Raw genomic sequence first — 27,618 nt, 5'->3', positions numbered from 1 at the left:
CATAGTCTTGACTACTCACCATAGTAATTGCCTGCTGTCAATATACGTATTGTAGAAAAAAGAAAAAAAAAGCCAAATTGCAGAATAGTATGTATAATGAGGTCTCATTTTTATAAAAATAATTTTCTTTATAAATGTGTGTGTAAAGAAAAATCTGGAGAGTATATGCTGAATCTAACTCAAGCAGTGGGAGTACAGAAATCTTCCTGCTTTATATGTTTTTATTTTAGCTTTATTATTACTATTATTTTTATAATTAGACAAAGATTAAAATTGAATTTTAAAAAAATTGGGGACAAATTATAAATGCATATTTAATCCAGATAAACTCAGTTTTTAAAAATAAGTTTTAAAACAAAAAATTTCTTCTTCTTAGTGACTTTTGGGACGGTAAACCCACATATGTATTACTTAAACAAACTTATGTCATCTGTATTTTTGGACACTTCTGTGCCTGGTGAAGAAAGGACCAGCTTTAAGTCTATTTGCAGCATCCCTGATTTTTGGAAGGTAAGGTAGCATGTGACTGTGGATAAAGTAGTGTTAGGTAATGCATAAACCTTTGGCACATGTAGTAGGCACTTGATACAGTGCATATTTGGTGAAGAAATGAGTAAAAGTTAATGTAATTTCTTTATATTATAGTCAACCAACCAGTGAGTGTTTATTGAGGAGTTATGTTCCCAGTGTGAGTGCTTATAATTAAAAAAATAAATAAGTACTGTCCTAGCCAGTTTGGCTTAGTGGATAGAGTGTCGACCCCCAGACTGAAGGGTCCTGAGTTCAATTCCCAGTAAAGGGCACGTACTTGGATTGCAGGCTTGATCTCCGGCCCTGGTGGGGGCACCTGTAGGAGGCAACCAATCAATGTATCTCTCTCACACCGATGTTTCTCTCTCTGTCTCTCCCTCTCCCGTCCACTCTCTCTAAAAATCAATGGAAAAATATCCTCAAATGAGGATTAAAAAAATTTTTTTAATGTCTTATTTATTGCATTTAGAAAATAAACTTGCTTCTTATGTGGCAGGATCCAAAGTCAGTCTATAATTGTGTATAGTGAAAATTACTCTTTTTAAAAATCCTTAAATTGCCCATAAAATGAAACATATGCCATGTGGGTATACTATACAACCCTATACTGTGTGAGAGTTATAGTAGCATACAGTATATAATAAAGAGTATACATAGCCGAGACCAGTTTGGCTCAGTGGATAGAGCGTCGGTCTGCGGACTAAAGGGTCCCAGGTTCGATTCCGGTCAAGGGCATGTACATTGGTTGCAGGGACAAACCCAGTGGGGGTTGTGCAGGAGGCAGCTGATTGATGTTTCTCTCTCATCGATGTTTCTAACTCTCTATCCCTCTCCTTTCCTCTGTGTGAAAAATCAATAAAATATTTAGGAAAAAAAAGAGTATATATATATATACACAAAATATAATTTTATAGTGTTTTTAATTGCATAAGAGAATCATTGCTTCAACATTTGAAACAGATTTGTTTTTTTCTTTTTTCTTTTTATTTATTTTTAAATAAATCTTTATTGCTCAGATTATTACAATTGTTTCTCCTTTTTCCCCTCATAGCTCCCTTCCACCGGTTCCGCGCCCCCCCCCCAGCCCCCCCGTCTGCCCTTACCTCCCTTTCTCCCCCATCCCCCGCCATTGTCCTCATCCATAGGTGTACGATTTTAATCCAGCCTCTTTCTGCACCCCCCACACCCCTAGATTTGTTTTGTTTTTTTCATTACACTTAGCAAAATGCTTACATTGTGAGGAAAGAACAACTAAGAAAACAGTAGTTTCAGGTTCCCATGTCATAACCATTAGAGCTTGCTGGAAGAGGTAGGAAAGGTTTTCAAGAGGTGATGACTATTCATTTGAGCTTTAAAGGATTAGTAACGCAAGGGCATTCTAGGAAGAATAAGCAATATGTTCTATGAAAATTCTACATATGGGGCTATATTTGACATTATAGGCAAACTAGAGGCCCAGTGCACAAAACTCGTGTACTTGGGGAAGACCCTCAGAACTGCCTGTGCTCTGTCCCAGTCCGGGAGCCCTTGAGAGATATCTGGCTGCTGGCTCACCAGCCATGAGCCCAGCTTCTGGCTGAGCAGCACTCCCCCTATGGGAGCACATTGACCACCAGGGGCAGCTCCTATGATGAGCATCTGCCCCTGGTGGTCAGTGCACATCATAACAACTGATCATTTGGCTATTGGTTCTGTTTGCATATTAGCCTTTTATTTTATAGGATAGAAGATGAGGTAGAAAAGGCCAAACTATGAATTAGGTCAAATCATGAAAGCCATGCTAGGAATTTGGATCTTATCAAAGAGACAAGGTCATCATTATCATTAATATTAATGTTGGCTTAGTCAATAATTTTCATCCTCATCCTCAAAATCACTGGTTTTTATATTCTGATGGGTAACATTATGAATGTAGAGTCTGTTATACAGTTGACATGAAAATACTTTTCCCATAACATTTGTTTTTCCATGTGAAGTTTATGAAAGGACCCCTTTTAGAAGGTCTATACTGGGACTCATGGTACAGTAACAGCCAGTTGTATAATTCAAAGAACAGCAGCCGCATCTACTCTGAGAACATACTCTTAGGAGTCCCCAGAGTCCGTCAACTAAAAGTCCGTAACAACACCTGCAAGGTCTATTCATCCCTTCAGTTTCTGATGAGGGAATGTTATGCCAAATACACTTCTAAAAATGAAGACATGTCTGATTTTGGGCTTCAAGTTGAGACTGAGTAAGTAGTATAAAAATACACGTAACATTTTCTAGCAGCTAACCATTGTATCTTTAAACAGTTGTGAAAATATGTGTATTTTCCAAATAATGCCAACAGGGGCCTTGTTCCAATAATAGTATCAAAGGACAACTCAGCCTTGCAGTGTTTAAAAAAAGAAAGAGCTGAACCTGTTATTTGTTTTGTCTGCCAAATGGCATATGAAGTGCTAACTCATTGGACACAAGGGAAAGGGTCCATTTTTGCTCTTACAAGACTCAATGAGCTCTTCTGGCAATGGCCAGACTCACTTCAAAGACATCCCAAATGCTTCTTGGGATCCTGTGGAGTATCCTAGGTGTCCTGAGCAACCTTCCTTCTTTCTCACTGCAGCATACTTCAGTGATGTCTCTATTGTTGCTAACATAAAAAAGGGACAGTTATGCTGTGCGGGCACTGCATCTGCTGATGCCTGCCAAAGATGTTATGACCATTGTTCTTTAAAACGGCTGAGGCTTCTGCTGGTGTAGACTCCTGTCTATATATAAAAAATTTGTGCCCTAGCTGGTTTGGCTCAGTGAACAGAGCATTGGTCTATGGACCAAAAGGTCCCGGGTTCAACTCCAGTCAAGGGCACACACCTTGGTTGCAGGCTCCTCCCCCCGCCCAGGCCCTGTTTTCTCTGTCCCTCTCTTCCCCTCTCTCTAAAAATCAATGGACAAATATGCTCGGGAGAGGATTTAAAAAAAACACACACACAATCCAAACCCAGTGATGCTACCTCCCTTTAGCACAGAAGTTGCTGGCATCATTGCTTTCAGGGTCCTATGAAAATGTCAGGGGGCAGATAATCTTTTCTGTGGAATTTTCATTAAATATGAGTATTTTTTTTCTTAGTGGTGTCATTTTTATCCCCCTATAAACAAATATAGTATCATAAATAGAAATACAATTTAAGTGGTACAATTTTGGATAATCATTTCAATCTATTTTGGGTAGATAGAATGACTGAAATAAGGAATTAAGGCTTTATTATTATTATTATTTTAATATTTTACAATTAAGTTAAAAGAAAAAACGGAAACAAAATGTAGTTACACACATTTTACTTTGATATATGTAATTTCATTAAAATAACATACCTATATAACAATATTTACATTATAACAAAGTCCTATGTACTGGGTGTTTTATAAATGGTGTATGACCTTTAGAAGACACACCATGAAGCACCTTTTTTTTCCCATGCTGAGTCAGATATTTCTGAATCAAAACCTTTGGTATTCTTGTTCTAGTCAAAGACTTAAGAGCTAATACAACAACAGAGACAATATGTTAAAGAATAAAGTCAGTCATTATTTTCCAGTGTTTAAGCTCCTTGAGGCAAAAATAGATTTAAAAATATTTTATGGTAGTCCAGTGTCTTGTCCACAATAAGCATTAAAAAATGAAAACATATTTAATATTAATTCTTTTAACTTCATCCTCAACTCATTGTTTTGCTTCAAAATTACTATAACACTTATGAACTTAGTACTATTCTTTTAACAACTACTTTTGAACCAAAGTTTAGCTGAAATTCTTAGAATGCTTCCAATTCAGGTCCTTCTCATCTCTCCACTATTCTTTTTATATTAACAGATGGAAGTATTCTACTCCTACTGTCAATGCCCCTTGGCACTGGGGATTTGTTGGTGTTTACAGAAATGGGGGATATATTTTCACTTTATCAAAATCAAAATCTGAAACCAAAGACAAGTTCATTAACCTTCAAAAGAACGACTGGATCACTAGAGGGACTCGAGTTGTTTTTATTGATTTTACGTTATACAATGCTAATGTAAACCTGTTTTGCATCATCAGGTGAGTGATTCAAAACCTGTTAAGAAATTTAAAAAGCATCCAGAGCCCTGGCCAGGTGGCTCAGTTGTTTGGAGCATGGTCCCATGTACAAAAGATTGCAGGTTTGATTCCCAGTTGGCATGTACAGGAGACAATCAATCAATGTTTTTCTCTAAAAAAATAAAATAAACGAAAAACATTCAGAACTCTTATTAGGGTTTCCAGTTTTTGCATGTCTGTACTGAGATTAAAATTATAAGCTTAAAAATATAATGTCATTTTGCTAATAATGAAAAAGAAGATTAAGCAACATCATATTTCATTATTTGAGAATATATTCAAGAACTTGGAGAATTACATACAATATGTTGGTTTTATATTACTAAAGGATATATAATTTTATTGTCACCCCGCAAGTGCAGAGGTCTAACATTTAGTCTTGATGATTTCTTCTTCTATTCCAGTCATTCAAATAGTTACAGTGAAACACAATCATGGCCTTTAAAATTTGTAAAAATGAATAAAGCAAGTGAATTACCTTAAGCAGCCAATGGATAGTATACCTATTATTTTACAGTTCTTCTCTTTAAGGAATCAGAGGTGTTGAGTTTTTTGTTTGTTTTTTTAAATATGTGTATGTGGTTTGTTTTTTTTTAGAGAGTGAGGGAGGAAAAGGAAGAGAGGAGAAATAAAAACATCAATGAGAGGGTAACATCAATAGGCTGCCTCCAGCAGGACCACTGCTGGCATCGAGCCCACAACCTGGGCATGTGACTGACCAGGAATATAACCAGATGACAATCAACCAAGCCACACGAGCTGATCAAGGAATCAAGAGCTTTTTTATCACCATTGTTCACCTTTCCTACTAGTCCTTATCAGGATAAAGTGAAGAGTACAAATCACTTCTATGTCCTAAACAAGAGTGGAAACATTGGGGTAATTGCCTTAAAGGCATATGAAGAACTCTGTAATACTACAATAGATTAAATACAGATTTCCTTTCTCTAGGTTTAATGCTTATTCCTTGTTATCTTTTAAAATGTTATTTTTTTAAAAACCAGCAAATTTTGAAACCTTTATCTGGTAGTATATCTAATCAGTAGTTGTGAGTAAGTATGTTACTTTCACCAAGACCTCACCTACTTGTTTTCTTTTTTGTACACTGTGTCTGGAAAAGTAAATGCAGTCCTTTTTCTCTCTTTTTCTTCTCTGTTTACACTTCAGATCAAAATACTGAGTTTCTTTAACTGATTCACTTATCCAACACTGCACACCTACTATATGCAAAGTGGAACCAATAGTTCTCCTTTCCACTTGTTAACTGGCTATTTTGTTTTTGTTCTTGTTTTGGCAGCATCTTATTCCAGTAAGACATGCTAATATCTTTAGGTAGAAATAATTACTTTGTGACATGGTGATAGAGATGCTTGTTCCTTAAAGTACTGCCAATTCTTAATTATCTGAAGTTGTGGCGAACATTAGAAGTACCGTGAACAACCTCAAAATCATATTATATTTAGTGATGGAATTCATTTTAATATTTATATTTACATAATAGATCTTCATATCCAACATCAGTGCCGAAAGTAAACATACACTTGCTTTAGTAGAATATGTGATCTTGACATTTAGAAACAAGAACTATCTCTGATAAGGTAAAGAAAGAGAGTGTATTTCCCTTCTCTGAAGTATTCAAGAATTACGTATTTTGGGGTGAGTCCTGACTAATAATAGTACGTAACTGACAGTATGGTATTTTCTTGAACATCATCTCCTTCTCCTGTGGAGATAAATTAGTATTCCCAGTTGTGAACAAACAATCTAAATGTAGCATAAAATGAATGTCTGGCTAAAATCACATCTCGTTTTCTTATTTATCTTGGTCTTTGACTATTGGAAATATGCAAAGTACATAAAGAGTACAGTCATTAAAAAAAATAAGTAAAAACCCACTAGAAATTTTTCAAATTGAATCCATGACCTCAAGAAAACATATTTTGTATAAAATAATTGGTTATCACTAAATTACACATCAGCACCAATTAGGAATTTCACATTGAATTACATACTGAAATATAAATGCCTGAAATGCACAAATCTAATTTTACAGATTGGTGGCAGAATTCCCTGCAACTGGAGGAATACTTACTTCATGGCAGATTTACTCAGTGAAATTCCTCAAATATGTTAGCAACTATGATTATTTTATTGCTGTCTGTGAAATCGCATTTTTTATTTTTTTTATCATCTTCATAATACAAGAAGGCATAAAAATGATAAAATTTAAGTTTGCCTATTTCAAAAGTATTGGGAACTGGCTAGAATTACTACTTTTGGTGGTAAGTATATATTCAAATGTATCGTTGAAGGAACTCACATATGAATCAATCAATAAGAGGTGCAAAAAGCAGAAATTTTTATTCATTGGGACTTATTTTAAAAACTTAAAATATCAAATCATAAAATGAACAGTTACAGTACATTCTAATGGTGTGCTTCCAAAAGGGAATAGTCTTTTTTTTTTTTTTCCTTGTTTGATTCTTGGACCAGGGTAAACCTAGAGGAATAGTAATTCCATAGGTATTATGATTTAATATGCACAATAGGTCTCACCTACCCTCAATCAAAAATCTATTTTTTACAATCATGTTGAAAATCATGGATCTTTTCTCTGTTGCTTAAATCTGCTTTCCTCCTTGCACTGAATTTTGAAAGAATAGCTAAAAGACAAGACTACACAAATACTGAAGGGGGAGGAGGTTTGAACAGCCAGAGGGTAGCCTGTGGGCACAGAGGATACCAGTATGCAGAAACAGTCTCTGAAAGAAATTTCAAAGACTGCCAGTCCTGGTCACTAGAACATCCTACCTAATAAAAGAGTAATATGCAAATTAAACATCAGTCTGCTACACCTATGAGCCACGCCCACCATCCACACCCACCAGCCAATCAGAGTATACAAATAGACCCAACAAGATGGCCACAGAGAACAGGAAAAAGGCTTGCGTTTCCCAGGCAATGGAAGAAGCCAAGCTTTCCGCCTGCCCTAGCCGGCCTAAGCCTTCACTCAAGGCTACAAAGTTTCAATTATAGAAGGTAAACAAATCCAAACAGAAATGGCAGCAGCCACGGAGCAAGCAGAAGGCTTGGCTCCACTCCAGGCTACAAAGTTTTAATTGTAGAAGGTAAATAAATTCCAGATACCAGGGCCTCCGCTTGGGTCACCAGGAGGCGTGACTGGCCTTACAAACCACCAAAGGCCTCTCGCTCAGGCCATCCCACTCCCCAAGGGAACCCCCACCCTGATTCGGGACACCCTTCAGGGCAAACCAGCTGGCCCCCACCCATGCACCAGGCTTCTATCCTATCTAATAATCTAATAAAAGAGTAATATGCAGATTGACCATCACTCCAACACACAATAGCTGCTCCCATGTATTCAATAGTCAAAGATTCTGCCCCCATGTGGACACAAGATGGCCACCATAGGATGGCCAGCAGGGGAGAGCAGTTGGGAGGCACCAGGCCTTCAAAGGAGGGCAGTTGAGAGGGACCAGGCCTGCAAGGGCAGTTGGAGGCGATCAACCCTGCAGGGGAGGGCAGTTAGGGTGATCAGGCCAGCAGAGGATGGAAGTTGGGGGCAAACAGGATGGCAGGGGAGCAGTTAGACATCAATAAGGCTAGTATGGGAATGGTTAGGGGTAATAGGCTGGCAGGCAGAAGTGGTTAGGGGCAATCAGGAAGGCAAGCAGGCAAGCAGTTGGGAGCCAGGCAGTCGGACATCCCTTAAGGGGTCCCAGATTGGAGAAGGTGCAGGCTGGGCTGAGAGACACCTCCCCTCCCCTCCCCACCCTGTGCACAAATTTCGTGCACCAGGTCTCTAGTAATAAAATAAACAGGAATGTAGGTAGGGTGTGACAAGTGGTAAGAGCATGGTTTAGGAACAATGAACAAACACTTCTGATGCATACAACCTGATTTTTCACCCCTATTGACCAAGTTAATAGATAAGCCTTATTTCCCAAAACCAGGTTGAAAGTTTATGAGAGTCAGAAAGTGTGCCATCTACCTTTCTATATCCCTAATAATGTTTAACATATGGCAGGCATGGTGTTAAGTGTTTAATGATTTGACTATTTCAGGCAAGGGTAATCAAAAGGAAATTTTCATGATAGTTATAAAGCTCTGATATCTAGTCCTGAAATCTTCTTCTAAAGAAGTGGTAAAGGGTTCCAATGGGGTTTCTTTTTTTGAAACTGTAAAATTTTGTCCTTGTAGTGCTATATGGTGGAAATATAAAATTTTTAGGTATCATGCGGTTACATGAAGCAGAAATCCTTACAGCCTAGTCAGAATTATATAGGCATTGTATATATTTGTGTTTTAGGACTCAAAGAAACAAGCAGGCAGATAGATTAGGATGGTCAGGTTGATATTTTTTAAAAAATATATTTTATTGATTTTTTTACAGAGAGGAAAGGAGAGGGACAGAAAGCTAGAAACATCGATGAGAGAGAATCATCGATCAGCTGCCTCCTGCACACCTCCCACCGGGGATGCGCCGGCAACCCAAGTACATGCCCCCGACCGGAATCCAACCCGGACCCTTCAGTCCACAGGCTCTATCCTCTGAGCCAAACCGTTTTCGGCAATATTTTTCTACATTATGATTAAACATCTATAAATTGAGGCTTACTTCCACTTACTGAAACCCTACGTTTTATCTCTCCCTCCCTTTTGTCGAACTTTTGATTAACTTTTCCATGTGCTTCTTCATAAAGTGCAGGAGATTTAGAGGTAGAAATAGCCACTAATTTAACTCTTCTTTTTTCCCCCATATAGTTGTATTTCTTTACAATTTTCTTCAACTTATACAGTAAAATACAAATTTCCCTCATACTTGAACAGCTGTTAAAACATACTGAACAATATTCAGACTTCTATTTGCTCACATATTGGCTCATTTTTTACAACAATATACTTGCTATTACCGTCTTTTTTGCATGGATAAAGGTATTTATATTTTATTATATTAGATACAACAGAATAGATATATTTTTATATTAGATATCAAAATGGGAACTTAAACTACAAAGCATGAAAAAATAAAAGGATATTCTTAACTATAAAATAATTTTAAAAGTAGTTTGGCCATGTAATGATTGTGACACATCCTTAAATATCCCTATCATTAAGCATCTCTTTGAAATTAAATCAGATTTCTTCTGAAGTTATTTTAAGTAATTATAATCTTTAATATTCTATTTCAATTAATTTTGTTCTTTTTCAGATATTCAAATTCATAAGCTTTAATAACACAATGTCTCAGCTGTCATCAACCCTATCCTGCTGTATCAAAGACATAGTAGGATTTACCATCATGTTTTTTATAATACTCCTTGCTTATGCAAAGTTAGGATTTCTTCTTTTTGGATCACAGGTTGACGACTTCTCTACTTTACGAAATTCCATGTAAGCTCTTAGTATAAATGTAATTATATTTCCAGCTTATAACAAAAAAAATCACAAAAAGATCTATGTTAAGTAGTAACATAAGCTCTAATAACTTTAAACTTGGTTTTATATTTTCACTATTAGCTAAGTATGTCACACTCAAAGCATGGTTAGGCATTGAAAGATCCAAATGGATGGTGATATCAGTTTTTTAAGAGTTACAGGAAAAGTTGGAAAATAAATTTCATTTCTCACTAGAAGTGAAAATTTTATCTAAGATAAAAGAAATTGGCTCCATGTCTGAGCAAAAGAAATCGTGTTTTCTTTAGAGGTCTCCATCTTTAGAACCCTTTTGTTATTGACCTGATTGCCCTTTGCTACTCTAGTAAAGCTGTGTTTTAAAAAATAATAATTAATTAAAATAGCTTTATACATATAAAGCATCAGCAGGTAACAAACTTATAAAACTAATTAGAATCCCTAAAAAAGTATTCAGGCTTTCCTTTAAAAGTGAATAATTTTAATAAATTTACTCCCCTTTTCAAGTAGGTAAGCAAGCTCTGTCTGTATAAGTAAACTATGATATTCTAAAATATCAATTTTCAAAACACACCCTGTGGACTCTAGACCAAGATTGTCTGGGGGAAAATGGCCTCAGATTTAAGTAAAATTGGGAAATTTTGCAGTGCATAGTAATATATGGTTGTGAAAGAAGAAAAAAAAATAACTTTCTTAACTTTAGTTAAGAACATATTTGTCCTTGACCCTTTTTGTTAATTTTGGGGAATCTGGTCTAAAAAATTGTCTTAGGTTGCCCTCTTTTCACCATCCACATCTAGAGAATTGAAGTACCAATGTTATAAAATGTAATGACATTTTTCTGAAATAAACCTTTACTAAGTCAGTAGTAGGAAGAGTAGACTAGGAACCAAGAGGATTTGACTCTACTTTTCCAATTCTACCATTTGCTATTTGTCATTTCTAGACCCTAATTTCTTTATCTATAAATTAAGGGAATGAACTAAATCACTTCCAAAGGTCCTCAACTTCAAACAACCTATAATTTAAGAAGTCTAATTAGCCCGACCAGTGTGGCTCAATGGTTGAGTGTCAATCCATGAACCAGGAGATCTCTTTGCAATCAGCATTTCACTTTTTACCTTGTGTAGAAGAGGATTACAAACCAGTATTAAAAGTTGGATAAATACTTTGAGCATGACTTAATAAGGTTTTGGGCACTAGGAATGAAATTCTAGTCCTAGTCCTAGGACTCTAAATAGCCGATTTCTTCAAAAGCATTTTCTTCCTTCTTGGTAGATAGCCCTATGCTCCTTTGTGTGATTGGCTAAAGCAACATGGAATAAGAAGCACTCTCCCTTTTGACTGACTGACCAATCATGCCAAATGTCTACATACTTTGAAAAATTCCTTAAAATTTCCCCCTTATAAAATAAAGAACTCACATAATTTATAACATACCCCTGATGTGTCTGGCAATGCCACTGCAAATTAATGATGAGAATAATAAGACCTCAGATTAAGAAATCCTAATTCTACAACTAGAGCTATGCTCATTCCAAACCTTAATTTCTTAATTTTCCATCTTTAATAAGTGCTCGTTTCGGCAGCACATATACTAAAATTGGAATGATACAGAGAAGATTATCACACTGTCAAACCTTAGAGGGAAGGTAGGGGAGGGTGAGGGTAAGAGGGAGAGATCAACCAAAGGACTTGTATGCATGCATGTAAGCCTAACCAATGGACACAGACACCAGGGGGGGTGAGGGCATGACTGAGGGTAGAGGTTGGGGGAAATAATGAGGGGATGAGGACACATATATAATGTCTTAATCAATAAATTAAAAATAAATAAATATAAAATTAAGAAATTGAAGACTTTAAAAATATTTCAAATGCTACCGTGTTTCCCCGAAAATAAAACATCCTCCGAAAATAAGACCTACTTACAGGTTTCCTTCTGAGTGAAATATAAGGAATCCCCCCAAAAATAAGACCCCCCCCTAGGCTAAACATGAGAGATTTGGTCCACTGATTCTGAAAGAAATGGAGTCACAAGAAATTCACCAGGAAATTCAGGAATTGGATTGTTATGATGTTCCAGAAGATGATGACATGATTGTCATTGAATAAATGAGTAAATTCTTGATACTGTAGGATTCAGTTTGTCTGGTTTGTGTTGACAACTACCGTACTACCGTATATAGGAATAAATTTCCTTTATTTTCATTTAACAATAAATGTGTACCGTATTCTTCTTCATGGAAAAATAAGACATCCCCTGAAAATAAGACCTAACGCATCTTTGGGAGCAAAAATTAATATAAGACACTGTCTTATTTTTGGGGAAACGGGGTATTTCATATCAAAACCAAGTTTTTATTGTTATTGAAGAGAATAAACCTCAGGATCATGTTTGAGACTTAGCATTGACTAATTATTGGCTATTTTAAAAAAAGAGCAAAAATTAAACATATCATTGATATTAGAAGACATTGTATGGCTCTTGGGTCTAGGTACAGTTTGAAAATCACTTGAACAGCCCAAACTGGTTTGGCTCAGTGGTAGAGTGTGGGCCTGCAGACTGAAAGGTCCCGGGTTCGATTCCGGTCAAGGGCATGTACCTTGGTTGTGGGCGCATCTCCGGTGGGGGTGTGCAAGAGGCAACTGGTCGATGTTTTTCTCTCATCGACGTTTCTAGCTCTCTATCCCTCTCTCTTCCTCTCTATAAAAAAAGAAAGAAAGAAAGAAAGAAAGAAAGAAAGAAAGAAAGAAAGAAAGAAAGAAAGAAAAGAAAAGGAAAGAAAAGAAAAGAAAGAAAGAAAGGAAACCACTTGAACAAAGTGAAAGTATTTTAAGCTTTAGAAAGGCACAGGAATAGCTAAGGAGGCCACTGTGAAGAGAGTTGGTAAAAAGGTAGCCTGGGAAAAGGTTCAGATCTTACAATTAAACATTGGGTTGACTTTAGTTAAATAAATTGAAGCCCAACATTACCTGTTCAGCTATTGAGGTACCTCAAGTCTTGCCTTCAGGGGAATTTTCTACATTCCGTTTTCTAGAACTCTGTGCTGTAACATAACTAAAGCCATTCCGCTTATGCCATAATATCGTCTAATCTTTTTCCTTCTTCTCATCAAAGATTTACACAGTTTCGAATTATTCTTGGGGATTTTAATTTTGCTGCTATTCAGCAAGCCAGTCCTATCTTGGGACCCATTTACTTCATCACCTTCATCTTATTCATATTCCTTGTCCTGCTGGTAAGAATGACCATATGTTTCCTTTTTTGTATACATATTTTTGAGTGAAAATTGAAATGAACAACTTAGAAGAAATTACAGTATCACTATTTAGCTGTCAGAACACTTTACATTGACTAATGCATATATAAGTAACCATTCATATGCACTATTTAAAATTTTATTTTCTATAAACATGTCTGCCTAGGTCTACAAACTACACATTACCCAGTCTGCTGTATTTTAGTCTTCAGAGCAATTTCTCTAATACTGACTATATGAGTTACTTTTAAAATTTAAATCTAATTTTACAAATCCCAGCACTTGCCAAAATCACTAACATTTAAACTAAGTTTTTATTGAAATAATTTATTTGAATATTTCTGTCCAGAACATGTTCTTGGCAATAATTATTTTTACCTATTCGGAAGTGCAAGATGATTATTCAATAGGCAGAAGATCATCGTTTAAACTTTGTAAACCGATTAAGAAGGTATGTCAAATTATTTTTCTAATTAGAATTCTAAGACAAATGTTGCTCAGTTTATACACTTGTAGTTTGAATAACACTTAAACCCAAAAGTGGGTTCTGGTTTGGGTGTGATTTTGAGGGGAGTGTGTGTGTTTTTTCATTTTGGCCCAGTGAAAATCATTTTTGTATTATTTCACTACCAGGGCAGTGAAATAAACTCTCTGGCTTTTTTAAAAAGCATGACCAAAATTATTTCAGAGTTTAATGTATCAAGTAGTAATTGGGCTATTTACTAAATGCAAAGAACTGAATAAACTTTTCTCTCCAAAAGTTTTCCATTTAGATGCCGACTAATTTCTAGAAACAATCTAAACTCAGAATCCCATGTCTTACCTTCCTCACTTTCCTATTCCCATTAATGACAACACTCTTCTCAGGTGCCCCGGGCTCAAATATCTTGGACTTATTTCCTCGTCCCTTATACAATCTGCTGCCAAGGTTTGTCTAAAGTTTTTGTTCATGTGTGTGGAACTCAAGGACACTCTTAATTCTGTCACCTTATCAGGGCCCTCAGTACTTTCCACCCAGCCTTTTGTATAGTAACATCTTACCTGCTCTAGCCTCTTTCCTGTGCCAGGCCAGCTCTGTGCATATTATTTCTCTGCTCAAAATTCTTCAGTTCCCCTGGGCCTATCAAAATAAGTTCAAATTTTTACTATTCTTGTTATTAACCTTCACCCAAGAATATTTTCCCATTGATTTTTAGAGAGTGAAAGAAATGGAGACACGGAGAAACATCAATGTGAGAGAGACATCAACTGGTTGCTTCCTACATGCGCCCTGACCTGGCAGGAATCGAGCCTGCAGCCCAGGTATCTGCCCCTGACCAGAACCAAATCTGCGACTGCTTGTCCATAGGCCGATGCTCTAGCCACTGAACCAAAGGGGCCAGGGCTAAGTTCAAATTCTTTCCTCAAACATTCAGGGCCCTTCTAAAGTCTCACAGCCCCAAATTATCGTTCTTTACTATCATCCAACTACAGCATTTCTACCTCCCATGCCTCCATTTCCAGCATGGTAGGGCCCAATGTTGTAAGCACAGTGCTGTTTACCACGCTTCCTCTCACTGTCTCCTCTGCTCATGTCATTCTCTATATGCCCTGTGCTCTCTCACTGACATTCTATTCTTTCCAACAAAGGAATCTTCTTTGTCCTCTGTTTCTTTTTAAAATATGTTTTTATTGGTTTTTAGAGAGGGAGAGGGAAACATCAATGAGAAGCATCATTGATCGGCTGCCTCCCGCATGGCCCCCAACTGGGGATCAAGCCCACAACCTGGGCATGTCCTATGACCGGGGATTGAACCATGACCTCCTGGTTCCTGGGTCGATGCTCAACCTCTAAGCCACACAAGCCGGGCCTTCTCTGTCCTTTTGACACCACCTCCTTTTGGATGGTAGCAACGACATGTGTGTACAGATCATCTTGCCTCTCTCTGCTTAGCCATACCTTTAACTAACACTTAACACAGAAAAGGTCCTAATAGCTGTAGGGTTAGTGGGATTTAACATCTGTATCCAAGAACTTATATGTAAAATAAAACTATTAATATATCCACCAATGAACTTCCTGTTGTTTCATCATTTATCTTATGATGTTGGTTATATGCATTAAAGTGTTAACTTTTTTTTTTTTTTTTATTGATTTGAGAGAAAAAGAGGGAGAGAAATATTGACTGGCTGCCTCCTGCATGCCCCCTACTGGGGATCGAGCCTGAAACCCAGGCATGTGCCCTGACCGGGAACCAAACAGGCATTTTTATTGTTGACACCATTATAGATGTTTGCCTTTCCTCCCCTTTGCCCACCTATCTCCCAGTCCCACCGTTGTCTGTGACCATAGGCTATGCATATATGTTCTTTGTTAATAGTACTTTTTAAAGAAGTTTTTTTTCAAGTGCAGGTCTGATGCCCACAGGAGAACCTTTTTCTTTGCACCAACAGGCAGAAAGCATAGTGCTGACAAACTGAAACCGTATCATTTGCCTCTACCTTTCTTTAGTGTAGCAATTCCTAGAGACAAGCATTCCATATTTCCGTTACCTGGACCAAAAATTAACAAAACAGGTGCCAAAACCGGTTTGGCTCAGTGGATAGAGCGTCGTCTGTGGACTGAACGGTCCCAGGTTAGATTCTGGTCAAGGGCATGTACCTTGGTTGTGGGCACATCCCCAGTAGGGAGTGTGCAGGAGGCAGCTGGTTGATGTTTCTCTCTCATCGATGTTTCTAGCTCTCTATCCCTCTCCATTCCTCTCTGTAAAAAGTCCATAAAATATATTTTAAAAATACAGGTGTTTTTAATTTTTAATTATATCCAGATTTGCAATAATATTCTTGAAAAACTCAAGCTAAAGAAACCTCAAGAAGGTGAAGACGATAAAAGGTAAGATGATTTAAAATTTTTAATTTACAATTTAAAATCTCTATATTTTACAAGAAACTTATGGGTAAGGTTTTGATAGCAAAACCACTACCATCCAAAGTGCTGACTCTAAATATGTTAATAAACCCAGTAGTGCTTAACTTCTGAGAGTGTCTTGAAACTCTAAGCTAATCTAAAAGTAATATAAGGTATGCCATACCATTAATAAAACAGAAGCTGGACAGGAGGGTGAAATTCCTCTATAAAGATAGGAAACAATTTTAGTCTACATTTAATGCATTTATTTAGCTATTGAAATAAAAACATTTACACAAAACATTAATACACTTACATTTATTGAGTAACTTTGTCATTAAAATGCTTTCCAAACCCATACCTCTTGACAATGGGACATAAACACTTTTTTATAGTTAGAAATGTCTAACTTTTTCTGGGTAACTTTTTTTTTTTTAATATATTTTGTTGTTTTTTTACAGAGAGGAAGAGACAGGGATAGAGAGTTAGAAACATCGATGAGAGAATCATCGATCAGTTGCCTCTTGCACACCCCCTACTGGGGATGTGCCCGCAACCAAGGTATATGCCCTTGACCGGAATCGAACCCGGTACCTTTCAGTCCCTAGGCTGACGCTCTATCCACTGAGCCAAACCAGTTTCGGCTCTGGGTAACTTCTTAATGACATTTTCCAAAAAATCAAGTATCAGAAAGAATAGAAATGCAATTCAGAACCTTTATATAAACCTGCTTGTATTTTATGCTGGCATTTCCCTATTTACTGACATGTGCCTCTAATTTTTCTTTTATATTTCCAGTAAGAAAAACAAAGATTTGGCTGAAGAAGCCAGAAAAAAAGGCTTCGACGAAAATGTAAGATTTTAATTTTCTCATAAAGAAGTTATAGCTTTATTAGAAATACAATAACATAAATGTCCCGATTTAGAAATGAAATTATTTTTTTCAGAGCAGTAGTTGCTGCCTCCAAATATTTCTCCCAGAATCTATGCCCTTATTTAGGACAAATCATTTGGATTCCAAATGCACCCTCTTTCTTATTGGTGCTCTCAGCCAGATACCCTGGTCCCATAGCTGTGCTCTCACTGTGGAATAATCACACGAGGTTTAGTATACTCAATTGAGATGATTATGTAATCATCTAGTAATCATTAATATGAGAAATCACTTTAATGATTTTTTGTATTTCAGAACTATAACATATTCAATAAATGGCTCAGTATATATACACGTATGCTTAAGAAATAATTATAGAGCATACAATATATGCAAGGAAAGAAAATGTAAGTCAAGGATTTTTATATCTACCAAAATGCTCTCAAAGAGTTTTGAACATGGAGGAATTCAGGTAATACTGTTGTATTCCTGAGGATTCTACAAGGATCAGCTTCTGCCAACCAAGAGATGATGGAGAAATTTTGGAAAAAAGGAAGGAGGGACAGAGAAGGAATAAGCAGAAAAAGCTGACTGACTGGTTCACATACTAGTATAATAGTTGAAATTATCTTTTAGAGTTAACCAAGAAGAAAAAACTTTAGCATATTTAAGAGTACAATAGTGAATAAGAAAAATTGTTTTAATTATTTTAAAACTCCTTTATCACATTTTAATATCTCTGAAATCAAGATGTGCCTTATGGTTGACATAGTGTCATTCTTTAATTGGCAGCATTTTTCATAAGTGGTACATTAAAAAGAAGTGTCTTACAGTAGACTCCACTTCTCAAATACAGGGAAATATAGAAACAATTTAAAATGTAACTTGGCAGTAGAAGAGGAAGGAGAAGAGGAGGAAGAAATTACAAGTTAATTTTCTTCTCAAACTTGTTTAATTCCTTATAGAGGAATCCAAAGCAAGAAAGTGAAGTCTCAGGATGTATAAAAAGTTACATGACTAAAAACAAACCACTGAGCCCAGCCAGCATGGCTCAGTGGCTGAGTGTCAATCTTTAAACCAGGAAGTTACGGTTTGATTCCTGGTGAGGGCACATGCCTGGGTTGCAGGCTCAATCCCCAGTGTGAAGCCTCCCCAGTATGGGGCGTGCAGGAGGCAGCTGATTTAATGATCTCTCACCCTCTCCCTTCCTCTCTGAAATCAACAAAAATATATTAAAAACATACACTGAAACAAAAATACCTAAATGGCAAAAGTACAAAACCAAAAAAGAGAACAGAAAATATAACACATGGTAAAAGATTTAAAATATAACCCTAAGACAATAAATATAATTGTGACCAAATATAACACACCTATCAGTAATGGCAAAAAGTATAATCTAGTTAAAAAGAAAAAGAACATATTTTCAGATTGAATCACAAAGCAATACCCAATTCTATGCTATATCCTAAAATATACAACTAAAATAAAGTAATTCAGAAAAGTTAAACATAAAAACATGAACTAAAGTATAATAGGCAAGGAAAAGATATAATGGGACACAATTTAACTAAAGATAGAATTTAAGACAAAAAGCTCTGAATGAGATGAAGGGCACTTTATAAAGCTAAGATCAGCTCTAATAGTCATGATTATCAATGCACCAGATAGCATGTCATCAACTTCCATAAAACTACTGGACTTAGGTAATAGGAACACACAAAAAATAGACAACAGATCAAGAAAAATAAAAGTATTTTTAAAAGACAATATAGCCGAAACCGGTTTGGCTCAGTGGATAGAGTGTCGGCCTGCGGACTGGGGGGTCCCAGGTTCGATTCGGGTCAAGGGCATGTACCTTGGCTGTGGGCACATACCCAGTGCAGGATGTGCAGGAGGCAGCTGATTGATGCTTCTCTCTCATCGATGTTTCTAACTCTCTGTCCCCCTCCCTTCCTCTCTATGAAAAATCAATAAAATATAAAAATAAATAAAATAAAAAGACAACATAATAAATAGGCAATATTAGTTATGTATTAAATTCTGTACTCTCAGAAGATACTTTTCAAAAACCCATTCATTAAAACTGATCATATATTGGGCCACAAAGAGAAGCTCAATAAATTTCAAAAAGTAGTTAATACAGAAAAATCTTCTTGCCCTGGCCTGTGTAGCTTGGTTTGTTGAAAGTTATAGTTTTCAAAACAGTATGGTACTGGTATAAAGACAACTAGACTAATGATCAGAATTGAGAGCCCAAAAATCAATCAATCAATTTTCATTCTCACATCGATGTTTCTCTTTCCCTATCCCTTCCTCTTTCTCTAAAATCAGTAAAAACATATTTTAAAAAGAAAACAAATCTGAAAACTACATAAAAATATATTAATGAAATTATAAAATAAAAATTATTTAACCAAGAAAAAATTTAATTATCAGTAAACAATTTTTAATCAAAGAGAAAATACAAAATGAAACTGTAGACTTCCCAGGAAACAAAATGATAAAAACACTATATAACAGAATCTATAAGATAAAGTCAAATTATTTACCCAGAGGGAAAATTAATAGCCTTAAGTTTATCAATAAAAATCAAAGACAGAAAACATATTAATTTTAGCACGTGACTCAAAAAGTTAGAAAATAGACAATAAATAAGAAATAAAGATAAAAGCAGAATTGAGTTACAAACAAAAATTAGTATACTAATAAATAAGTAAAAGGCTGGTTCTTTGAAAAGATCGGTGAAGTCACTAGACAACAAACGGAATAAGAGGGAGGAAGCATAAACATACAAAGTAAAAAACAACAATGTGGAAATAATCAACAAAAGAAATTTTTTAATTTCACCAAAAGAAATAGAAGATAACACAAACAAATGGAAAGACATTCTGTGCTCATGGAGTGGAAAAATTAATATTGTTAAAATGTCCCTACCACATGAACCCATAAACAGATTCAATGCAATCCATATTAAAATTCCAATGGCACTTATTATAGAAATAGAAAAAATTCTTAAATTTGTATGAAAGCACAACAGACCCTGAATAGCCAAAACAATTTTGAGGAAGAACGGAATCATGCTCCTTGATTTCAAACTATTACAAAGCTATAATTTTCAAAACAGAATATATTTGCAAGTCATATATCTGGCAAGGGGTTAATCTCCAAAATATATACAGAACTCATATAACTCAATAACAACAACAATAAACAAATGGGCAGAAGACCTGCATAAACATTTTTCATGTGAGACATACAGATGGTCATCAGCAGGTAATAATAAAGATGCTCACATAATAATCAGAAAGTTGCAAATCAAAACCACAGTGAGATTGCACCTCACACCTGTGAGAGTGGCTATCATAAAAAAACAAGAAATAACAAGTGTTGGCAAGGATTTGAGAAAAGGGAACCCTTGTGCACTCCAAGGGGGGCGATGTAAACTGCTTCAGTCATGAAAAATACGAAACTTCCTCAAAAATTAAAAATAGAACTACCATATGATTTGGCAATTCTACTTCTGGGATTTTATCTGAAGGAAATAAAAGCACTAACTCAAAAAGATACCTGCACCCACAATCCATTGCAGCATTTTCAATACCAATACATGGAAGTGTACATTAACGGAAAAATGGGTCAAGAAATGTGGTTTATACACAATGGTATATTATTCATCCATAAAAAAAACAAAATCCTGCCATTTGTGACAACGTTGATAGTATGTTACGTGAAATAAGTCAAAGAGAAGTACTACATGGTTTCACTTGTATGTGGAATATGTTTTTAAAAATTCACAGATACAGAGAACAGATTGGTGTTTGCCAGGGTGTGGTTGGGGGGTCAGCTAAATGGGTAAATGTGGTTAAAGGTACAAACTTCCAGTTTTAAGACATGGGGATATAATATTCAGCAGGGTGGCTATAGTTAATAACTGTGCTGTGTATTTGAAAGCTGCTAAGAGATCTTAAAAGTTCTTATCACAATAAAAAAAATCTGTAACGGCATGTTTGAGGGATGTTATCTAAACTTATTGTGATCACTTCACAATATGTGAAGAGTGAAACAAAATAAGTTTACCATTGTGAGTGCACAAAACAGTTTATTCACTTTTTTTTTTTTTTTTTTAATCCTCACCAAAGGACATGCTTTTATTGATTTGAGAGAGAAAGAAGAGGGACAGAGAAACATTGACCGGTTGCTTCCTACATATGCCCTGACCAGTAATCGACCCCACACCTGCCAGGGCTACAGAGTTTACTCCTATATTTTTTTATACAAACAACTATAAACCTATTTTTGCCTCACCCTGATATATCAAATTATTATGTTGTACACCTGAAACAAGTCACTAGAGATTTTTATTAAAATTTCATGCAAATAACATTTGAAAAACTGAATGTAATGAATTTTTCTATAAATATCAACTTGATCAAAACAGCATAGAAGAGACTTTTTTTAATATGTATTTTATTGATTTTACACAGAGAGGAACTGAGATAGAGTTAGAAACATCGATGAGAGAGAAACATCGACCAGCTGCCTCTTGCACACCCCACACTGGGGATGTGCCCACAAACAAGGTATGTGCCCTTGACCGGAATCGAACCCGGGATCTTCCAGTCCGCAGGCCGATGCTCTATCCACTGAGCCAAACCGGTTTCGGCAGAAAGAGACTTTTTAAAGCCTAAACAAATCTCTACTGTAGAAGAAATCAAGTCATCAAAGGGCTACCTTAAAAAAAAATCAGGCCCAGTGGGTTTCACAAGGGAATTTTACCAGATTTTTAAATTGATTTTTAGGGAAAGAAGGGAGAGAAACATCCAAGTAAGAACAGAACATCATTGCCCAGCCAACATGGCTCCGTAATTGTGCATCAACCCATGAGCCAGGACACCGGTGGATTCTCAGTCAGGGTTCATGCCTGGGTTGCAGGCTCAATCCCCAGTAGAAGGCGTACGATAGGCAACTAATTGATGATTCTTTCTCATCATTGACGGTTCTCTCTCCCTCTCCTTTCCTCTCTGAAATCAATAAGAATGTATATTTTTAAAAAGAGCAGAACATCAATTGGCTGCCTCTGTCTGACCCCCACTGAGAATCAAGCCTGAAATATGGGTATGTGCCCTGACCAAGAATTGAACTGGCAACCTTTTGGTGCATGGGATAATGTTGAACCAACCAGGGTGTATTTTATAGAACAAGTTAATTTCAAAACTATTTAAATTGTTCCAGAGCAAATAAAAAACATCCAAATTATTTTTACAAAGTGTTTATATAGTGATTCTAAAATCTGGCAAAGATTATACCAAAAATAAATAAATAGTAATAATAAAACTTATCACATAAATAATAAATTTATCACCTAAACATTATCAAACAATCTAAGAGAACAAAATTATGTATCACTAGAGGCCTAGAGCACGCATTCGTGCACCACTGGGGGTCCCTTGGCCTGGCCTGCACCCTCTCGCAATCCAGAACCCATCAGGGGATGCCAGACTGCCAGTTTCAGCCCGATCCCCAAAGGTCTCTACTATGCATATACAATCTTTGGTTAATCTCTCCCTGCCCTCACCCACCCCCATTCCCTTTAAGATTCATCAGTCTATTCCATGTTTCCATGCCTGTGCATTGAGCATCTGCCCCCTGGTGGTCAGTGCATGTCATAGCTATCGGTCCAATAGTGGAACAGTTGCCTAGGCTTTTATATATACAGATGATTTTGACAGAATTTATTCTAAGATGGAATGATGTTTCAAAATTGGATAATAATTCATTCTATTAATAGACTCTAAAAGGAAAATTACATGATCATTTTCCATAGATGTTGGGATATTTGATAAGTTTCAACATTCAATCTTGAGGGGGAAAATAAAGCAAAATAGGAAGCGATGGATACTTCCTTGATATAATAAAAACATATTCACCCTTAATCTAGCACTTTGCTTAACTCGGAGAAACACTGGACCTATCAGAAACAAGACAAAGAGGTACTGGAGGGATCAGCCAAAACAATTAATAAATTAGAAGTATAAAAATTACCTCTGTGATTCCCTTAAGTTTTCTAGATATACAAATGAACTAAAAATTTATAACAAATTCCATACAGTAGTAGAAAAAATGGTTCACATACATACAACCATGTTATATATGTAAATATCTATTGTTTGTTTAAAAAATGTAATAGAAGACTTCATTTATAAAAGCAACAATGTAGAAAATGCCAAGGAATTACTAAAAAGTGTTTAAAACCAAAATGAGGGAAAATTTTAAACATTCCTTAGACACAAAAATTCACTTAAAAAATGAAAATATATACTTATTAATGTATCAGTCAGGACCTAGTAAGGAAAATGGAAATCACAATATATATTTCAAATACAGAAAATTTACCACAGGGAATTTGGTTAAAGAAGTACTGGAAGACCGAAGAGGTAAAAACATGAGGCAATAAATAATCTGTAGGGTGATGCTACCACTCCAGGGTGAAGGTACAAAGGTGGGGTTATCAGAACCTACTGCACAGGTGTTGCTCAGACCTCTAACTGCACCCAGCCCACTCTGAGGGAGTGTGGAGTCTTATTCTGGGTATGCCAAAAAGTGCTAGTAGCAAGTCTGGGAATGAATTTCAAAGCTTGAGACAAAGCATCACAGAGAATAGTATGAGGATTAAGTTTTTAGTTGGGCAACTTTAGCTAAATAGTTGGCACTGTTCATCCTACAGGCTGTTTAGTTACACACATTTGAATTTCCATAAAACAACAGTAAATACTTCAAGCTTCCATCTAATAAGATGAAACTATCCTTTATACAAATAAAGGTACATTTATCCTCACTCCCAAAAGGGAGAAGCAAAGTCCCAAACGTAATTGTATCCATCCTGTTAGTGAGTTTAAGGCCTTTTTTATTCAAATCAAAATCCCTTAAAAATATGATTAAACTACAAAGCTTATTTTGGGACATGTTTGTATTGAAAGCACTTGTCCACTCAGAATTCCTAAGCCCCAAGGATAGCCCTCTCTGCACTCATTTTGTAGTTGCAACAAATTTCCTCTTGATAATTAGGATCAATCACCAAAGTCAGTTGAATCTTTGCCTAAAGGATTCCAAATGGCCAGGTGGAAGGCTCAAATTCTCGTCAATTGTTGTGTCCCTTGATGGAAGCATGCTGTTTATCAGTTTGTTCCTTTAGACCTCCCCTGACACCAACTACTCATCAGTAAGGATCCAATCAGAAAAATAGAAACACAGTAGGTAGTTCAAAAGGAGGTTTACTACAGAGAATTCATTTCTGAGCTTTTAGGATGACTATAAGAATTAATGTGGAACACCAAATTAATCCAGAAACAACTATAAAGGGCAGCTACCACTTACAGGGAAGAGGTGGGATGACCAAAACCTAGGAACTTGGAGGAAATGTCCCTAATGAGTTGCTGCTCTGCCTTTGATTTTCCTATGACAAGGAAGTCTGCATGGGAAAAAGTGATGGCTGAGATGGGTTTTTTGAAAGGTGAGTCAAGTTTATCAGGCATAGTTTATTCAACCCATATTACTAATATTTCCACATTATTATAGGCCTGGTCACTTAGAAATAGTTATGGGACCTACCACTTTTTAAACAACACATCAAAAGCATTTAGTAAATATGTCAAAACGTGGGTGCTGTCATGTGGCCAAAATAAAACTAGAAATATTAAAAGCAATCCTTTCCTACTTCAAATACTATCTGGTAAGTTTCTCTAACCAGAACAGCACACATTTATTAGGTGAACAGTGCATAAACATACACAGGCATCATCATTCTAAGGAAGGTAATCAAAAACCCTTGTAACAGAGATCCACTTTGCTACTTACTGATACTGCAGGAGCGGGACAACATCATACTCATTTACTGACAAGTATTTGAGTCACAGCTAAACGCATTTTCCTCTTTTTCTAGAGCTGTCCTTATTTTCCACAATGTACAAGGAAGTTTTTCTAAAGTTTGGGAAAAGGCATTTGCACACTAAAGAAAAGTGGGCAGTAGTGAGGACAAAGCACAGGAGGGACTCCTTAGAATCAGAGGATGTAGCAACAGGAACTTGCTGGTACGAGGAACTAGTAGACAGACGGGAGTACACAAATTGATGCAATAATTATGAAGAGAGGATTGGGATGGTTATGTAAGGCTGCAGGAATGTGGCTGAGAAGCAGCTGTGCAGGCAAAGAATACACACAGATATACTTTGAAGTATAGTTGCAAGAACAGAGGTACAAAAATATCTCAGCTTTGGCCCAGTGAAGAATGAAGAAAATCATGAGGGGAAAAAATGAGTTGGAGATGCAGTGCGGAAGAGGCAATGAAATAAGTTGAGAATTTTAATTTAAAAATTCCCCAACTCTACCAACAGTTCTAACACTAGGTCCTCTGAAGTACTCTGCTAATGCAAAGAACTAAAACTGCCAAGGCAAAAAGGCAGTGGGGCTCACACCTCAACCCTGTGATGCTTGTAAGACAAAGACTTGAAATAGAGAAAAATTTAAGATTGCAGACTAGGCTTTTCCTCTAACTTGACAGGAGATTCAAAGTGCAGAGCAGATGAAAAAATGGAAGGAGAGGCTTGAGAAAAAGTATTATTCTGCAGAAATCCAGGATGACTACCAGCCTGTCACTCAACAAGAATTTAAAGAGTAAGTATTTGTTCCCACCAGGGTACAACGGGATTATCATGACATGGGGGTTGGGGAAATGAGTTACACACATTATTTTCCCGAACCCAAAACCTATTCTGCTAAGATGTCACTTTTTCCCAATTTCTTTTACCCAATTTTAAAGTTAAACAGAAAGCACAAGGTTTCACTTGTTTAAATGTAGGAGTGAGACCAACTGCTTTTATCCTTGCATTTCTTTCTTTCTTTCCTTTTTTTAATATATTTTATTGATTTTTTACAGAGAGGAAGGGAGAGAGATAGAGAGCTAGAAACATCGATGAGAGAGAAACATTGAACAGTTGCCTCTTGCATACTCCCTACTGGGGATGTGCCCACCGGAATCAAACCTGGGACCTTTCAGTCCGCAGACCGATGCTCTACCAGTGAGCCAAACCGGTTTTGGCTATCCCTGCATTTCTAAAAAGGAACTGCCATTTATACTTTATGTGTAGCAGATACTGTTCATTCTCCACACAGCTTTAGATTAGATGCGTAACTGACCATACTAAACATGTTTTAGTTTAAATAATCCCTTTCCACTCAAAGAACTTCACAATAGGCACTAATAATTGGCTCTATGCACAAAAGTGTTACTGATTCATTCTCTACTGCCTTCTAAATTATCTCGTAGCCTCTTTTTATATACTGTGGAGCTGGAGAAAGAATTACACTACATCAGTTTAAAGCTAAACCGAATGATGAGAAAAATTTCAGCGCTATCCTACTGAGACAAATGGAGGTGAGAATCTGTGATGCAATCATTATACATTTCTAACAAAGATTCATTTCTGTATTGAATTATTTCCTAAACTGTCCCATTTTCCAATATACTTTAAAAGCACTAAACCACCTATCATCAAACGATTGCCAGAGTCAATGATAATCATCAAATGATTTCTGGAACTTAAGTGCTCAATATGCCTCCAAAGTATATATACACTGGTTCACATAGAGAATTCTATATTATTATTATTATTAAATTCTATGAATGTGAAAGGAGAAGTACAAATAATGTTGCTTATAGTTCATGGTGCAGGTCTCTAATTAACAGCTCAGTAAGTAGGTAAAGATGGTTTCTCAATGTTCCACAACTATAAGAACTGCTGGTGCTCTCATCATGTACCATGTTCCAACTTCCTCTAACCAGATGATAAACACATAGTACTCTGCAAAGCTATCACACAATGGCTCAAGTAAAATAATCTCTCATCTCCATTCGTCCCAATTTGAAATCTCCTATAAAAAGCTAGTGTTAATGAATAAACTTTCTAACCACCTATAGAATTTTACTAATACTTTCAAACTAGAAACCCATCTAAACTATTTCTATAGCGACAGCTTAGTTTCCCAAAAGTGCTTCCTCAACTACTTTAAAAAGCAAAATACACTTTAAAAAATAAAGAGCAAAGTAGTAGTATACGGAGATAAAGTCACGTTTGAAAAGTGTAAATGAGGGTACTCCCAAAGCCTGTTTGGATGGCTGCAAAGTTATGTGTGGCTGACATTTTGGAAACTAGAAGGAAACTCCTCTAATTTGTTTAGGTTACATAAACCCTCATAGAAAAACCTTTTGTTCTCTTAGCCCAAGCAACAGCATTTTGACCATAGTACTCAACTTCCACATTGCTACTCGACAGTGCCTGGATTTTAAAATCTGAATAAAGGACATTTTCAGTCTACCCACATTCTTCGGGCCAGCCTCACCACGTTTTCTTAATAGGATAATTCACTGCAACAAGAAATGCTGACTACTCTCTCTGCATCTTCTCCCTGCATTCCCACAAGGGAATCAACAACATGGCCTTTCCCTGTTTTACCA

At 36.3% G+C, this 27,618-nt stretch overlaps 1 protein-coding gene across 1 annotated transcript in view; it reads left to right on the top strand.

Moving 5' to 3' along the window:
• PKD2L2 (polycystin 2 like 2, transient receptor potential cation channel) overlaps nucleotides 1-26,598 on the top strand; it is a 29,148-nt gene extending 2,550 nt beyond the window's left edge. The window contains exons 3-14 of the mRNA XM_036424290.2: nucleotides 377-510; nucleotides 2,508-2,764; nucleotides 4,385-4,606; nucleotides 6,699-6,927; nucleotides 9,431-9,601; nucleotides 9,879-10,060; nucleotides 13,203-13,323; nucleotides 13,694-13,795; nucleotides 16,152-16,216; nucleotides 17,030-17,084; nucleotides 25,666-25,778; nucleotides 26,431-26,598. Of these exons, the coding sequence (XP_036280183.1) occupies nucleotides 377-510; nucleotides 2,508-2,764; nucleotides 4,385-4,606; nucleotides 6,699-6,927; nucleotides 9,431-9,601; nucleotides 9,879-10,060; nucleotides 13,203-13,323; nucleotides 13,694-13,795; nucleotides 16,152-16,216; nucleotides 17,030-17,084; nucleotides 25,666-25,778; nucleotides 26,431-26,527 (1,748 nt within the window). The 3' untranslated portion in view covers nucleotides 26,528-26,598. The remainder of the gene's footprint in view (nucleotides 1-376; nucleotides 511-2,507; nucleotides 2,765-4,384; nucleotides 4,607-6,698; nucleotides 6,928-9,430; nucleotides 9,602-9,878; nucleotides 10,061-13,202; nucleotides 13,324-13,693; nucleotides 13,796-16,151; nucleotides 16,217-17,029; nucleotides 17,085-25,665; nucleotides 25,779-26,430) is intronic.
• Nucleotides 26,599-27,618: the final 1,020 nt, after the last annotated feature.

This window comes from Pipistrellus kuhlii, unplaced genomic scaffold (assembly GCF_014108245.1).
Source record: "Pipistrellus kuhlii isolate mPipKuh1 unplaced genomic scaffold, mPipKuh1.p scaffold_m20_p_8, whole genome shotgun sequence".
In the NCBI taxonomy this organism is placed as follows: domain Eukaryota; kingdom Metazoa; phylum Chordata; class Mammalia; order Chiroptera; family Vespertilionidae; genus Pipistrellus; species Pipistrellus kuhlii.
This window is presented reverse-complemented; position numbering and strand designations above follow the sequence as displayed.